General features: G+C 48.7%; 1 protein-coding gene across 9 annotated transcripts in view; it reads left to right on the top strand.

The window, feature by feature from the left end:
• Window positions 1–15,111, top strand: part of STK36 (serine/threonine kinase 36) — a 33,311-nt gene that overhangs the window by 11,264 nt on the left and 6,936 nt on the right. For 8 of the 9 annotated variants that reach the window (XM_033859738.2, XM_033859737.2, XM_033859742.2 and 5 more), the window contains 16 exons: window positions 833–979; window positions 4,342–4,524; window positions 5,700–5,797; window positions 6,241–6,346; window positions 8,048–8,198; window positions 8,385–8,512; window positions 9,043–9,147; window positions 9,504–9,602; window positions 9,689–9,777; window positions 9,945–10,008; window positions 10,427–10,537; window positions 11,875–11,949; window positions 12,375–12,549; window positions 12,808–12,955; window positions 13,187–13,334; window positions 13,897–14,643. In XM_033859738.2, the coding sequence (XP_033715629.1) occupies window positions 833–979; window positions 4,342–4,524; window positions 5,700–5,797; window positions 6,241–6,346; window positions 8,048–8,198; window positions 8,385–8,512; window positions 9,043–9,147; window positions 9,504–9,602; window positions 9,689–9,777; window positions 9,945–10,008; window positions 10,427–10,537; window positions 11,875–11,949; window positions 12,375–12,549; window positions 12,808–12,955; window positions 13,187–13,334; window positions 13,897–14,643 (2,574 nt within the window). The remainder of the gene's footprint in view (window positions 1–832; window positions 980–4,341; window positions 4,525–5,699; window positions 5,798–6,240; window positions 6,347–8,047; window positions 8,199–8,384; window positions 8,513–9,042; window positions 9,148–9,503; window positions 9,603–9,688; window positions 9,778–9,944; window positions 10,009–10,426; window positions 10,538–11,874; window positions 11,950–12,374; window positions 12,550–12,807; window positions 12,956–13,186; window positions 13,335–13,896; window positions 14,644–15,111) is intronic. The other variant, XM_033859740.2, reaches the window with a different exon arrangement.

Below are 15,111 nucleotides of genomic sequence, written 5' to 3'. Positions count from 1 at the left end.
TCTTTCTCTATATATGGACACATCATCTTTCTGAACCATTTTAGGGTAAGTGCAGACATGCCCCTTTACTGCCAAATGTACTTTAGTGCGTATTTGCTAGGATCAAGGTGATGCACTTGCACCACCTCAGTGCAATTATAGAAGTCAGGAATTTGACACTGATATGATCCTGTTACTTAATCTACAGTCCATATTTAGATTTTGCCAATTGCTCTGGTAATGTTCTTTATAGCAAAAACATGTTTTTCCCCCAGTCCACAATCCAGTCCAGTGTTAAGCATTGCATTTAGTTGTTATGCTTCATTAGTCTCCTTTAATCTGAAACCGTTCCTACTCTTTCTTTGTCTTTCATGCTTGATAGTTTTTAGGTGCACAGGTCAGTTATTTTGTAGAATGTTCCTCAAATTGATACTTTTGCATAATTAGATTCGAGTCATGCATTTTTGGTGGGCACACTACATAAGTGATGCATTGTCAGTACTACAGTCTTTTTAACAACTTCTTAGTATGTCCTAATATGTACGTGCCATGGTTGATTATTCCCTTACTGACTGGCTCTATGATGTTTCCAATTTTTTTTTATTATAAACCACGCAGTGGGTATCTTTCTAGGTGTCTTTTTATGCACACCTGCCAGTGTTCTCCAAGAGACTTTTCAAGACCCCTCATTTACTGCCAACTCTACCTTTTTAAACGGGTGGCTGAAAAAAATACATCTGTGCCAAAGGAGTCACTGGCCTTTTGCAGTTACTTCATGATTCCCCAGGTTGGGAGCTACTACCCTTGAACCTGACACACTCCTCCTGACCTCCTTCACTCCCTGATGCCTCAGGAGCCAGGCAACGATGATGCTGAGTGGCGGCACCTGCTAGAGACCACTGAGCCTGTGCCCGTCCAACTGAAGGCCCCTCTCGCCCTGCTGTGCAATCCCGACTTCTGCCAGCGCATCCAGAGTCAGCTGCATGAGGCTGGAGGGCAGGTAACCAGCAGAAGCATACCATGGATGAAACTGGAGACTGTTTTCACAGATGAGGCATTAAAAAACGTTGATTGACATAAGGAGAAAGGAAGTTTGTCCCTTTCCTATTCTCTTTCACTCCGTCTGTTCAATTCAAGGAGATTTGCCAACCTCCTTTAGTAATACAGAAAGAGCAGACCTTGGGTTTTTCTTTCTGAAGGGAAAAGTATTCCTCTAGAGCAGGGATCAGCAAACTTTCTGGTGGAACTTTTTTAGGCACTGTTGTCCAAGAGGAAAAAATGGAGGATATCATGTAACGACTTCTATAATGAGAGAAGACACATTTCCACAAAATTTTTGACAAAATTAAAAACATGTAACAATTTAAGTGTGTAATATTTTCTAATGCAGGTATACTAATGAGAAGAATGAGATTCTTTTTTAGGGGATAACATCTTGCTTAATTGGTGTTCATAATTAGTATTCTCTCCTACAAAGCCTTTCCTTGTGTCTCTGAAATGGTGATCTTCTTTCCTGGGAACTCACCGAAGTATGTTGTGTGCATCTCTCTCTCTTTTCTTTAAAGTTTTTTTTTTTTAATTTTATTTATTTATTTAGGCTGCGTCAGGTCTTAGTTGTGTCATGTGGGATCTTTCGTTGCGGCCAGCGGGCTTCTCTCTAGTTGTGGCGTGTGGGCTCCAGGGCGCGTGAGCTCTGTAGTTTGCAGCACGTGGGCTCTCTCGTTGAGGCGCACAGACTCAGAAGTTGTGGCGCGTGGGCTTAGTTGCCCCGCGGCATGTGGGATCTTTGTTCTCCGACCACGGATCGCACCCGCATCCCCTGCATTGGAAGGCAGATTCTTTACCACTGGAAAGAAGTCCCTTTTCTTTAAAGTTTTAAAAAATAATTTTTAGTAAATTTACCAAGTTGTGAAATCATCACCATAATTCAGTTTTAGAATATTTTCATCACCCCAATAAGATGATTCTTAACTATTTACAGTTAATTATCATTCCCACTCCTAGTAACAGGAGACTACTTTCTGTCTATTATATTTGTGTTTTCTGAACATTTCATATAAATATGATCATACAATGTATAGTCTTTGTGTCTGACTCCTTTCTCTTAGCATAATTTTTTTTTTTTTTTTTTTTTTGGCGGTACGCGGGCTTCTCACTGTTGTGGCCTCTCCCATTGTGGGACGCGCAGGCTCAGCGGCCATGGCCACGCGCCCAGTCGCTCCACGGCATGTGGGATCTTCCCAGACTGGGGCATGAGCCCGTGTCCCCTGCATCGGCAGGCAGACTCTCAACCACTGCGCCACCAGGGAAACCCTTAGCATAATGTTTTTGAGGTTCATTCATGTTGTAGCGTGTATCAATACTTAATTCCTTTTCATTGCTGATTAATATTCTGCTGTACAGATATATCACATTTTGTTTATCCATTCCACTAATTGATTGAAATTTGGATTGTTTCCAGTTTTTGGCTTTTATGAATAATGCTGCTTTGAACATCCATGAGGAAGCCTTTGTGTGGACATATGTTTTCATTTCTCTTGGGTGTATGCATAGGAGTGGAATTGCTGGGGCATATAGTAAATTTATGTTTAAGATTTTAAGAAACTGCTGGACTATTTATTTTCCAAAGTGGCTGCACCATTTTACATTCTCACCAGCAATGTATGAGGGTCCTCATTTCTCCACCTCCTTGCCAACATGTATTACTGTCTGTCTGTCTGAGTGTAGTCATTTTAGAGAGAGTGAAATAGTATCTCATTGCCATTTTAATTCACATTTTGCTAATGACTAATGTGAGCATCTTCTCATGTGCTTATCAGACATTTGTATTAATATTTCTTCTTTGGTGAAATATCTAATCATTTCTTTGGCTCATTTTTAAGTTGGGTTGTTTTCTACTTGAGTTGTAAGAATTCTCTGTATCTTCTGGATATAAGACCTTTATCAGATGTATGATTTGCAAATATTTTCTCCCAGTCTCTAATATGTCTTTTTATTCTCATAAGAATGTCTTTTGAAGCACAAAGGTTTTAAATTTTGAAGTCCAGTTACCATTTTTTTCCTTTGTGGATTATACTTCTGGTGTTGTATCTGAGAAATCTTTTTTAAACCCAAAGTCTTGAAGATTTTCTCCTATGCTTTTTCTAAAAGCTTTCTAGGGCTTCCCTGGTGGCGCAGTGGTTGAGAGTCTGCCTGCCGATGCAGGGGACACGGGTTTGTGCCCCGGTCTGGGAAGATCCCACATGCCGCGGAGCGGCTGGGCCCGTGAGCCATGGCCGCTGAGCCTGCGCATCCGGAGCCTGTGCTCCGCAACGGGAGAGGCCACAACAGTGAGAGGCCCGCGTAAAAAAAAGCTTTCTAGACTTTTAGCTCTGACATTTAGGTCTCTGACCCATTATGAGTTGATTTTTGTATATATTGTGAGGTAGGGATGTAAGTTCATCTTTTCGCATGTGGTTATGTAATCATCCCAGCACCATTTGTTGAAAAGACTCTCCTTTCGCTCTTGAATTACCTTGGCACCCTGCACCTCTCTTTTGGCCCTTATCTGTCCTCCTTGTGTTGGATAATTTTTCAGTGGGGAAAGAGGTTAACAACTCTGCCTCCAGGGTAAAACTTTCTGAGTTAGAATTCCAGCCAAACTACTGTGTGTGATTATTGACTACTTACTTAACCTATCTAGAAGCTTCAGTCTCCTCGTCTATAAAATGGGTAATTGTATTTACTTTACAATCACTAGGGTTATTGTAAAGATTAAGTGAGTAAATAAGTGAACAGATTCAGAACAGTGAGTAGCATATTGTAAAGCGGTTGATGTAAACGTTAGTCTTCTTTTGAAGAATAACCTTTTAAAAAATAACCATTTAAAAATATAATACTGTCCTGTATAAAAATAAGTGGTAGGTAGGATCTGGCCTGCAGGTCATATTTTGTCAACCCCTGATCTAGAGTTGAATAATATTGTTTTGTCTATCTGGAGTTGAGCAACATTGTTTTGTGCCCATTGTTTTTAATTTTCAGAAATGTGTGTGTGTGGTTTCATTTTGTTTTAAGGTGAAGGGCTGGAGAAGGGAGGGAGCAGATAGGAATGTCACTGGGTCTGTCACTGACTGAGGGGAGGTGTTCCCCCCTCCCCCCGGTTTGGTCACCTCTAAGTCAGGTGACCTGGCCATCTATATTCCCCTTTCCTGGTGCACTTTCCCTGTTTCTTTGTTCTCCTTTTCTGGGTTTTAGATTCCCAAAGAAAGGAATGAAAACATTTGGTCTGCTTTGTCAACATCTTGGGGACACTTGGTATCTGTGACTCTCCTTCCTTTACCTCTCATAATATCGATTACTGTCTCTTTCCCTTGTGTCACCCAGATCCTGAAAGGCGTGCTGGAGGGCGCTTCCCATATCCTTCCTGTGCTCCGGGTCCTGAGCAGTCTTCTGTCCAGCCGCGGTGGTGACTCTGTTTCCTTGTACTCCTTCTGCCGAGGGGCAGGGCTCCCCTGGCTGCTGCTCAGCCTCCTCCGACACAGCCAGGAGAGCAGCAGTATCCAGCAGGTAAGCGCTGTGCCAGGAGCCTCTCAAGACTTAGCAGAATTTCTTCTCTTTGGATTTCTTTTCTTTGAATTGCCATCTCTATTTGGCCCAACTGCCTTTTCTTTTCTTCTCCTCCTCTCTAGTTAGTAGATCATGAATTGCAAATTCTCATGCCTTCCGAGGCCAGGCAGATAATGTCATCAGTGAAGTAGACTGTGTGTGACTGTATGAATCAGTGGGAATGTGAGAAACTGAGATCTCGTGCTCAGTCGGAACGGGGCATCCTCTCCTCAGCGCCAGCTCACTGTTGTTAGGGGGGAATATGGGCTCAGTGGTGCCAGATCCTGCAGTTTTCCAAGAAAAGCTAGGAATCCAGATTTTTATGTGCAATTTCCCAATATTTAAAGCACTGTGGTTTTTTTTGTTTGTTTGTTTGTTTGTTTTTGCGGTATGCGGGCCTCTCACTGTTGTGACCTCTCCCGTTGCGGAGCACAGGCTCCGGACACGCAGGCTCAGCGGCCATGGCTCACGGGCCCAGCCGCTCCGTGGCATGTGGGATCTTCCTGGACCGGGGCACGAACCCGCGTCCCCTGCACCGGCAGGCAGACTCTCAACCACTGCGCCACCAGGGAAGCCCAGAGCACTGTGTTTTGAAAGGTAAAATCCTAGGCTTTACAGGCCTGATTTTATAGAGCAGGGTACTGAAATTCAGAGATTAACTAACTCACACACGGGCACTGCCTTCTCAGTGGTCATGGAGATGATAAGTGGGAGAGCTAGGAGTGAGTCTCAGTGTCCACGTCCCTGTGCTGTGTCCCGACGCAGCTGAGCTGAAAGGCCGGAATGCAGAAATGTTTAACGTGGCCAAGGCTTGGCGGCTGGAATCTGCACTCTGCCGATGAGTGTTAGTCTTGAGAGTTTTTAAGGAATTTAGAAAAGAATTTGAGCTATTTTGAAAAATAGAACCTCCTAAACTCCAAAATGCTGTTCAGGCCCAAACAAGACACATTTTCTGGCTGTTTACAGCCCGTCGGCCGCCACTTTGTTACCTCTGGATCTCCTCTCTCTGTCCAAACACTCTCTTCCCTCTGTCCCTTTCTGTTTGCTCAGCCTGACTGGATATCTGACACACTTTTCCCTTAGTCTTTGTTTCCATCCCCTACATTGCCCTAACTCTCTGTCCTCTTCCCTGGCAGCAGCGTTGGTATGGGACCTTCTTACGGGACCTGATGGCTGTGATTCAGGCCTACTTTGCCTGCACCTTCAATCTGGAGAGGAGCCAGACAGGTGACAGGTGGGATGAGAGACATTTTGCTCTGTTGGCCAGTTTGGCTTCAGTTTCTACCCCCATTTCTTCCCATCCCCATTAGGAAGAGGCTAAGTAAGGAGAAGCCATGATTTGTGCCAGGTTTAGGGGTCAGCTGAGTGACCTCTTAGAGTCCACCTAGTCCTCTTAAGGACCCCGAGACACCTCCAAGTTTGCGCACGGAACTTCAGGTTCTAAGCGTTAGCAGTCACACTAAATGGAAGGCTCAGGGTGTGAATAAGCTAGAGAAAATGACAAAGAGGCCTGGAGGTATGTATGTGCAACTGTGTGTGTGTGTGAGGGGAGAGGAGAGAGAGCACTCTGATGTGTTCCTTTGCAGAGATTCTCCTACCTGCCCTGAACGGACCCATTCACAACATGTGGGCTTTTAGTAGAGAGATGAGAAGAACCACGGACTCATTTTTTCCTAGCCTACAGGTATTTCAGGAAGCTGCCAACCTCTTTCTGGAGCTCTTGGGGAAACTACTGGCCCAACCAGATGACTCCGAGCAGACTTTGCGGAGGGACAGCCTTATGGTAATCTGCTCCCCCTTCCAGATTTCTGTCTGTGGTTTTCCCTGTGTTTCTCCCATCCTCTTTCTTATGGCTCTGTAGAGTTAGATCGAGGTAATACAACAAATGTTTGTTGAATGCCAGCTATGTGTCATATGCCATCTGAGTAAGAGAAAGTCCCCATCTTCAAGGGATCAGGGCTAGTCTAATAGGAGAGATGTGATCAAGGACAACAGTGTGAAAAGTACATTGGAACTTCATGTAAAATGTAGAAGCACCGCTGAAGAAGACTAACACTACTTGGAGGATCATAGAAGAAATCTTTTTTTTTTTTTGGACCCGCCACGCAGTATGTGGGATCTTAGTTCCCTGACCAGGGATTGAACCCGTGCCCCTTGCAGTGGAAGCACGGAGTCTTAACCACTGGACCGCCAGGGAAATCCCTAAGAGTCATAGAAGAAATCTTGAAGGAGGAAATCATCTCTGCTAGGATTTGAAGAATGAACAGAAGTTTGCCAGGTGGATGAGGCAGGAAAGTAGGGAGGACATTCTGGGTAGAAAGAGCAACCTATATTAAAGCCCAGAGGCATTAAGCAGTGTGGCCTATTTTAGGGAACTACAAATAGCAGTATTTCTTCTTGAATAGACTTGCAGATCAGCTAGTATTCCCAACCTTGTTTGTCCTACAGACTAGTAACCTATGTGGGTTCTCTCTCCTGGACTCTGGAGGTGAGGGATGGGAAGGGAGGCTTGAAAGAGAAAATAGTTGAGTTCTGACTGATCTCAGAGGAGACAGAGAGCAACATGCTCAAGGAGGGAAACAATTGCCTGGTCGTTGTTCAGACTGGAAACTGGGAGCACAGATTTGGGCTACATTCCTACTTCCAGCTAGCAGCTAGCAGTCCATTCAGTCTCTCTTTTTTTTTTTTTTTAAATTTATTTATTTATTTATTTATTTATTTTTGGCTGCATTGGGTCTTCATTGCTGCGCACGGGCTTTCTCTAGTTGCGGCGAGCGGGGGCTACTCTTCGTTGTGGTGCACGGGCTTCTCATTGCAGTGGCTTCTCTTGTTGTGGAGCACGGGCCCTAGAGCACAGGCTCAGTAGTTGTGGTGCTTGGGCTTAGTTGCTCCCCAGCACGTGGGATCTTCCCGGACCAGGGCTCGAACCCTTGTCCCCTGCATTGGCAGGCAGCTTCTTAACCACTGCGCCACCAGGGAAGCCCAGTCTCTTCTCTTCTGAGAGCCCATTTTAACATCCCCCACCCTTTCCGGTAAGGAAGCTTTTAACATCTAACGTATGTTTTGGCCAGTAGTGACTCACATTATTGGTCAGCACTTCTCATATGTCACTGTGCACTGAGTAGCATGGGGAGTTTGGAATAAATTCCCCACCTCTCGAAATTCTGAATCAATAAGACTGGGTTGGGAAGGACCCATGAATCCCCAGGAATTCTTATACTCAGGGTCCACAGATAATACTTTGAGAAACTCATCTAGGGAGCAGCTGATCAGAATAAAAGGATTGACACCTAAAATTCCTGTCCTTGAAATGTGAAGGCAGATATATGGCACTTTCTGTGTGAGGAATCCTTAAGAGTCCATCAGCTGGTCCCCCTGGGTTTCTCTCCTCCTTTCTCAGGTTCTCCGGGCACTCCTGCTCCTTATGCTAAGTCCAGTCAGTTTTCTGATGTGCCTGCTGTTAACCCTGCCTTGTCTCCCTTAGTGCTTTACTGTTCTGTGTGAAGCCATGGATGGGAACAGCTGGACCATCTCCAGAGCTTTCTACTCCAGCCTGATGACCACACAGCGGGCTGTGTTGGACGGGCTCCTTCATGGCTTGACAGTTCCACAGCTCCCTTTCCACAGCCCCCCAGGTAACTGGAATGGGAAGGTAAGGTTCTCTTGACCTACTTGTTGAGTAGGTCCAGCTCTGCTCTTTCTCCTGCCATTACCTAGAATAAGCCTGGCATTTAGTGAGTGTTAAATAACTATGAACTGAGAGAAAGAATGGGGAATCTTAAACAACCAACGCCTTCCTGCGTTCTTTGCCTTTCTCGCAGGAGCCCCCGAGGTGAGCCAGCTGCTTCGGGAGCAGAGTGAGGATCTGCCTGGAGCCCTCTCCTCGGCACTGGCAGCCTTATGCACTGCTCCTGTGGGGCTACCTGGCTGCTGGGAAGCCAAGGCGCAGGTCTGAGCTACAATTTTTTTGTTCCTGTCCTCCCTGTTGCCAAAGTAGGGGAGGCTGGCCCAGCTTTTCAGAAAGGCAGAAAAACAAGCTTTTATGCCTCCCTTTACTCAGTACTTCCAGAAACAGATGCTCCCACTAGGTTTGAGCCACTTGTAGAACATGATGTAGCCAAAATCCCAGAGCCCTTGTTCAGCTGATTAGAGAGCTCAGTGACAAACTGCCCGTGTGGTGGGGTAGCTGATCTGAAGCCACCAGTGATGCTTCCTCAAGGGTTCAAGATTCAGATTTGCTGCTCCCTTTTGGCTAGCAACACTTTCCTCTGTACCTGCCGGCAGTGGGACTTAACTAGGCCTTGCCTTTTGGTTCTCCACTGGCCATGAAGACTGGGAATGGAATGGGGGCTGAGGTTCCTGGTGAATCTGGGGAAGAGTGGCTAGCAGGGGGTTGAGAGTCCTGATTAGTTGGAGATATGAGAGGAATGGGATTGGAATAATGGGAATGGGATTGAGTCTTCAGGTATGTCTCTACAGATCTCCCGGCATTTGGCAAACCAGCTCACTGAAGACAGCAACCAACTGAGGTCATCCCTCATCTCTGGCCTGCAGCATCCCATCCTGTGCCTACACCTTCTCAAGGTACTGCCTGCCCATTAACTCTTGGCCTTTCAGACTTCTTTTTCACCCCAAGGACTAAGAGAGAGAGAAAGAGACACTGAGAGAAATGAGAGACTCCCCCCTTGGAGGACCCCTTTCTGCTTTTAAAATTGTTCAGCTGAGATGGCCCTACTGTCAGCCAGTCCTCAGCAGAACCGAGAAGTGTCCACATCTCACAGTCTTTCAGCAAGAGGCACAAGTGGCCTGAATTTCTCTAATATCCCTAGTTGTGGATACTAGATCTGTCGAGAGGCTAGCCTGCTTTCAGCTGAGCCTTTCAATCTAGGAGCCCAGGGGCTGCTCTGCCTCCCTGACAGACTCCTTCCCACTCCCTTTAGGTTCTCTACTCCTGCTGCCACGTCAGTGAGCCCCTGTGCTGTCTTCTAGGGCGAGAGCCCCTGGCCTTGGAGTCACTGTGGAAGTTGGTCCAGGGCAAGGTAGGCCGGCAGCACGAGTGGGCATCTCTTGGGGGCCCCACCATCTCAATCAGAGGAGCCTCTGGTATCTCGGGTTTCCTTTGTAGGTAAAGGTAGTGGATTGGGAAGAGTCTGCTGAAGTGGCACTGTACCTCCTCTCCCTTCTTGTCCTTCACCTCCAAGATATGCCTTCTGGGTGAGTCATAAAGCAGCGTCTCTCCACTGAAATCTTCCACCCACATAGCTCACCCAGACATGGATTGTGGGGAGTGACACCCTACAGCCTATCCTTAGGAGGGATTGGGACAGAGGGTGTGAGGGTTTCTGTGAGGGCAGCAGCCTTGATGTATCTCTTTATTCCAGAATGGAGAAGCTAGGCAGTGAGGTTGCTACTGTCTTTACCCATTCACACGTCGTCTCTCTTGTGGTGAGTTTTCAACCTTCATCTTCCTCCACTTTTCACCCTATCATCCCACCCTTCTGCAAGCAGGAGAGTCATTTCCTAATTTGCAGCTGTTTGTGAGGCATTCTTCTGGACCAGGACAAAGAAATAAATCCTGCCTGTCCCGAGTACCATTCACAATGCTTATTTATTTTTTTGCGGTACGCGGGCCTCTCACTGTTGTGGCCTCTCCCGTTGCGGAGCACAGGCTCTGGACGCGCAGGCTCAGTGACCATGGCTCACGGGCCCAGCCGCTCCGCGGCATGTGGGATCTTCCCAGACCGGGGCACGAACCCGTGTCCCCTGCATCGGCAGGCGGACTCTCAACCACTGCGCCACCAGGGAAGCCCCCCGAGTACCATTCAGATGCGGACATTCCTCCACCTTGTCTAACTCTCCACAGAGCGCGGCAGCCTGTCTGTTGGGACAGCTTGGTCAGCAAGGGGTGACTTTTGACCTCCAGCCTGTGGAGTGGATTGCAGCTGCCACATATGCCCTGTCCGCCCCTGCGGAGGTGAGCTCTACCAGGGAATGCAGACACGCATTTTCTCTGAGTCAAATAAGATCTGCGTTCAGGGAGAAAGACTGAAATGCCAGCAAGCCTAGAGTAAACTAAGGAGTGTGAGAGAATCAAGGCGTCTTTCCTGTCCTATCCTTCTGCCCTCGGATAATAGATCCCTCTGAGTCCAGACTGTCAGGGCTTTAGGTTTGTTGTTAACTTGCAGGACCTCTGATGGGGGAGGGGGAGGGGGAGGCAGCGTGTGTGTGTGTGTGTGTGTGTGTGTGTGTGTGTGTGTGTGTGTGTGTGTGTGTTTCTCTCTCTCTCCCTCTCTCTCTCTCTCTCTCTCTCTCTCTCTCTCTCTCTCTCTCTCTCTCTCCCCCTCTCTCCCTCTCTCCCCCCCGCCCACCTCTGGCACTTGCCTCCTGAAGGATCTCCCCTCCAGCCTCTCTCCTCTCCAGTCCATTTTCTTCACTGCCACCAAAGTGAGCTTTCGTAAAGGAAAACCTGCCCATTTGTTCAACCAGTAATTATTCCACACATAAATATAATAGTGAGTACCAGGCACTATTCTCGGCTTTGAGAATACAGTAGTGAAAGGAGAGACACAAAAATCTCGCCCATGTGGAGCTTGTGTAAGTCCTCAGTGGCTTCCCACGGTTTCTGGGTTAATGCCTAAATTGGTTAGCAGGCTACTCAAAGCTCATCTGTTCCCTCTGGGCTCTCTAATCCTGCTCCACCAAAGAATTAACATTTCCAAAGTTCACTGTGGTCTCTCACGACCTGCCTTTATGGAAGCTTTGACCTCTCCCTTCCTCATCTCCCTTTTATTTTATTTTTTTAAAATTTTATTTATTTATTTAACATCTTTATTGGAGTATAATTGCTTTACAATGGTGTGTTAGTTTCTGCTTTATAACAAAGTGAATCAGTTGTACACATATACATATGTCCCCATATTTCTTCCCTCTTGCATCTCCCTCACTCCCTCTCGTCTCCCTTTTAAACTTTTAATTCCATCAGTTTCCTACCTCCAGGAGGCAGAGTTAGCACTCTCAGCTGTGTCCCGTTCCCTCTCCACAGCCCTCATTCACAGCCTCTCGTGTAGCAAAAGCATCTTCCTAAACTCTAATGGTTTGTCTGCCTGCTCACCCTACTGACTGTGTGTCTTTAGGACAGAGTTAGTCATTGAATGAATAGGCAGGAGCCAAGACTCCTAAGTCCAAAAGAACTCTCCCCACTACACCAGGCTGAAGAAGAACTCCTCCTGCCTGACTTGGAGTTGGGAGCACAGGCCTGTGTGGTCACCTCACCCCTCTCAGATCTGCTCTCTTCCCACCTCTCTCCGACAGGTCCGGCTGACTCCACCGGGTGGCTGTGGATTCTATGATGGCCTCCTCATGCTTCTGCTGCAGCTGCTCACCCAGGTACAGCTGCATCCTAGGACGGATGGGAAGTAAGGAGAGCTGCTTTGGGGAGCCACTGGCCAATAGGAAGGAAGAAGCAACACAGTCACCTCTCCTCTCACACCGCCTGTGATGGCCTTAAATGGGACCCATCTGCTGTCAGTACGGACCCTTTGAGGGGAACCATTCAGCTACATCCCTTGGGATTCAGTGGGAAGAAAGTTGTAATTCCCTGGTTTCCAGTAGACATACACATGGGTTGAGAGGTCAGGGGTTAAGATGTGATAAGCGAGGGAACTGGGACAACAGGGAAATCCTAGGTGGGAAAACAGAAGGAATTATTTCTGGGACTCCTCTTCCTCATAGGTCAGGGACAAGAGTGAAAAAAGGCGTTTTGACTCCTGTCTTGGACCTCCTCGTTTACCCTCATTCAATTTTGTCTCTAGCAGGGGAAGGGTAATCCAGTAAGGGTCGTGGCTAGCTCAGAAATGTGGACCGTTCTGTGGCACCGCTTCTCCATGGTGCTGAGGCTCCCTGAGGAGGCATCTGTACAGGAAGAGGAGCTGTCACTGTCCAGTCCACAAAGCCCAGAGCCAGACTGGACGCTGATCTCACCCCAAGGTATCTTTCCAACAGCACAGCCCCTCTTGTCGGGCCAGTGTGTTGATTCCTCTTCAAGGGGAAACAGCCTAGAACTGGGTTAGCCCATGGAGGTGGCTACTGCTGCTGCCGCCTGGGGAGAGGGTGGCAGAGTCTGTGCTGGAGCTGCTCAAGGACAGGGAAGGGACTGAACAGGGGGTAGCCCTGAGAGCCTTGGGGATGCAGTGGCATCCTGACCTCTTGCCTGCTCCACTGGGTCCCCATTCTTGGTGTTTCCAGGTATGGCAGCCCTGCTGGGCCTGGCCATGGCCACCTTTACCCAGGAACCCCAGTTATGCCTGAGCCACCTGTCTCAGCGTGGAAGTATCCTCATGTCCACCCTGAAGCATCTGCTTTCGCCCAGCTTCCTGCATCACCTGACCCAGGCGTGAGTTGGAGCTAGAGGAGGGAGACCAGAAAATTCAATGTTGGCTGTTGGGGGGAGGAGGAGGGGAAGGCAGGAGAGAAAGAGCTGACAGCTTGAGCTATGAGGCAAGAAATGGGATTACTGAGGTTGGGGAAGGAGAGCTGGACTAGGGAATTTGAGAAGAGTCGGGGGAAGAAAGCTAAAGGGTGGGTGCACCAGACTGAGTATATCCTTCCACTCTCCCCTCCTTAGGCCTCAGGGGCCTGAGTTTCTCCCCGTTGTGGTGCTCTCTGTCTGCCAGCTCCTCTGCTTCCCCTTCGCCCTGGATGTGGACGCTGACCTCCTTGAAGGTGTCTTGGCTGACCTCACAGACTCAGAAGTCACAGCCCACCTGCTGCAGGTACTGGGGAAGCTACCCAGGCAGGAACGTGGGAGAGGAAGTTGGCCCAACCCTGTGTACTCAAATTCACTTCCCGACAGCTCCGGGGCTCTCGCAGGCCCCTGTAGGAGTGCAGCACCTGGCTTGGTCTAAGAGTTGAGTGGAGAAAGCATTCGGGCCTGAACAGAGGCATGTGGTTGGAGCTGGGCTGGTGCCTCTTCTCTCCATCAGTCCGATATCTGGATTCACTTGGAACCCAGTGGGGCAGATATCTTAGTCTAGGCCCTGGAGACTCAGCTCCTCAGCTGGGAATCACTTCCTTGGAAATTGTTGGCATTAAGCAGTGAGTGGGTCTCTGGAGCAGAGAGACTAAGTCCTTGCAGAGCAAGGCATGGACTTGGGAAGGACCTGTTCTCCTGGGCGCCACGTTGTGTCTCACGTGCGGTGCTGTGGCTCAGGTCTTCCGGCTTTCTGTGGTATTCTCACCAGAGTTTGGCTTTTCTCTCTCCCAGATTGTGGGCTCCGTCTCAGTATCTTGCTGCAGTGTATTCTCCCTCTCCCTGCACCCCTCCCCCTTCTCCAGGTCTGCTGCCACCATCTTCCACTGACACAAGCCGAGCTGCCCATCAGTCTGCTCACACGCCTGGCCCTCTCTGAGCCCCCCTCTCTCAACCAGTTTGTGAGCACAGTAGCCGCCTGCCCTACAACCACCATCTCATTCCTCTCAGCTGCCCTCCTGGGTGACCAGCCGCTGCTGACCTCTGACCTTCTCTCCCTCCTGGCCCACACCGCTCGGGTACTGTCTCCCAGCCATTTGTCCTTTATCCAAGAACTCCTGGCTGGCCCCGATGAATCCTGTCGGCCCCTGCGCAGCCTCCTGGGCCACCCAGAGAATTCTGTGCGGGCCCGTACTTACGGGCTTCTGGGACACTTGCTCCAGCACAGCGGAGCCCTGCGTGGGGCCCTGCAGAGCCAGCTAGGACTGCTCAACCTTTTGCTGCTGGGGCTTGGAGACAAAGACCCTGCTGTGCGGCGTGGTGCCAGCTTTGCTGTGGGCAATGCAGCCTACCAAGCTGGTCCCCTGGGGCCTGCCCTGGCAGCTGCGGTGCCCGGTATGACCCAGCTCCTTGGAGATCCTCAGGCTGGTATCCGGCGCAATGCCGCATCAGCTCTGGGCAACTTGGGGCCTGAGGGTTTGGGGGACGAACTGGTACGGTGCCAAGTACCCCAGCGGCTCCTAGAGGTGGCGTGTGGAGACCCCCAGCCAAATGTGAAGGAGGCCGCCCTCGTTGCCCTCCGGAGCCTCCAACAGGAGCCCTGCATCCATCAGGTACACCTGAGGGGACTTTGGAATCACCATGATGGGGCTGGTTTTCACAACATTTTTCTGAGATAGTCTTTAAGGAATTGGGACATCTAGAAACCCAAGCTGTATCCTTCTCTGGGATCAGGAAACCCAGGGGCCGTGACTTGGTCATGAGTTTTTCATCTAACATTTCACACCTGGAGAAGGGAGGGGACCTGGAAGAAGGCTCCATTGGGCTAGGAGATGCCTGGGATCTCAAGGACCAGCGTTTCTTTCTTCTGGAGGCTGTGCAGGAGGGAGGTGAGGGAAGACTAGACGTTGAGGTATAGAGTGGTTTCATTCTGAGGGCCATGAAGGTGCTAACTATCTTTTTTAGCACTTACCATGTGAAAAGTACCATGCTAAGCATTTTACCTTTATTATCTGGTTTAAGCTTTGCTTCTCATTTTGCAGGCAATGAAACTGAGGCACAAAGAATTTAATAACTTGTCC

The sequence above is a fragment of the Tursiops truncatus genome, chromosome 7, assembly GCF_011762595.2.
Source record: "Tursiops truncatus isolate mTurTru1 chromosome 7, mTurTru1.mat.Y, whole genome shotgun sequence".
Lineage (NCBI taxonomy): Eukaryota > Metazoa > Chordata > Mammalia > Artiodactyla > Delphinidae > Tursiops > Tursiops truncatus.
Note: the sequence above shows the minus strand (reverse complement) of the source record. Positions and strands in the feature narration are given on the sequence as shown.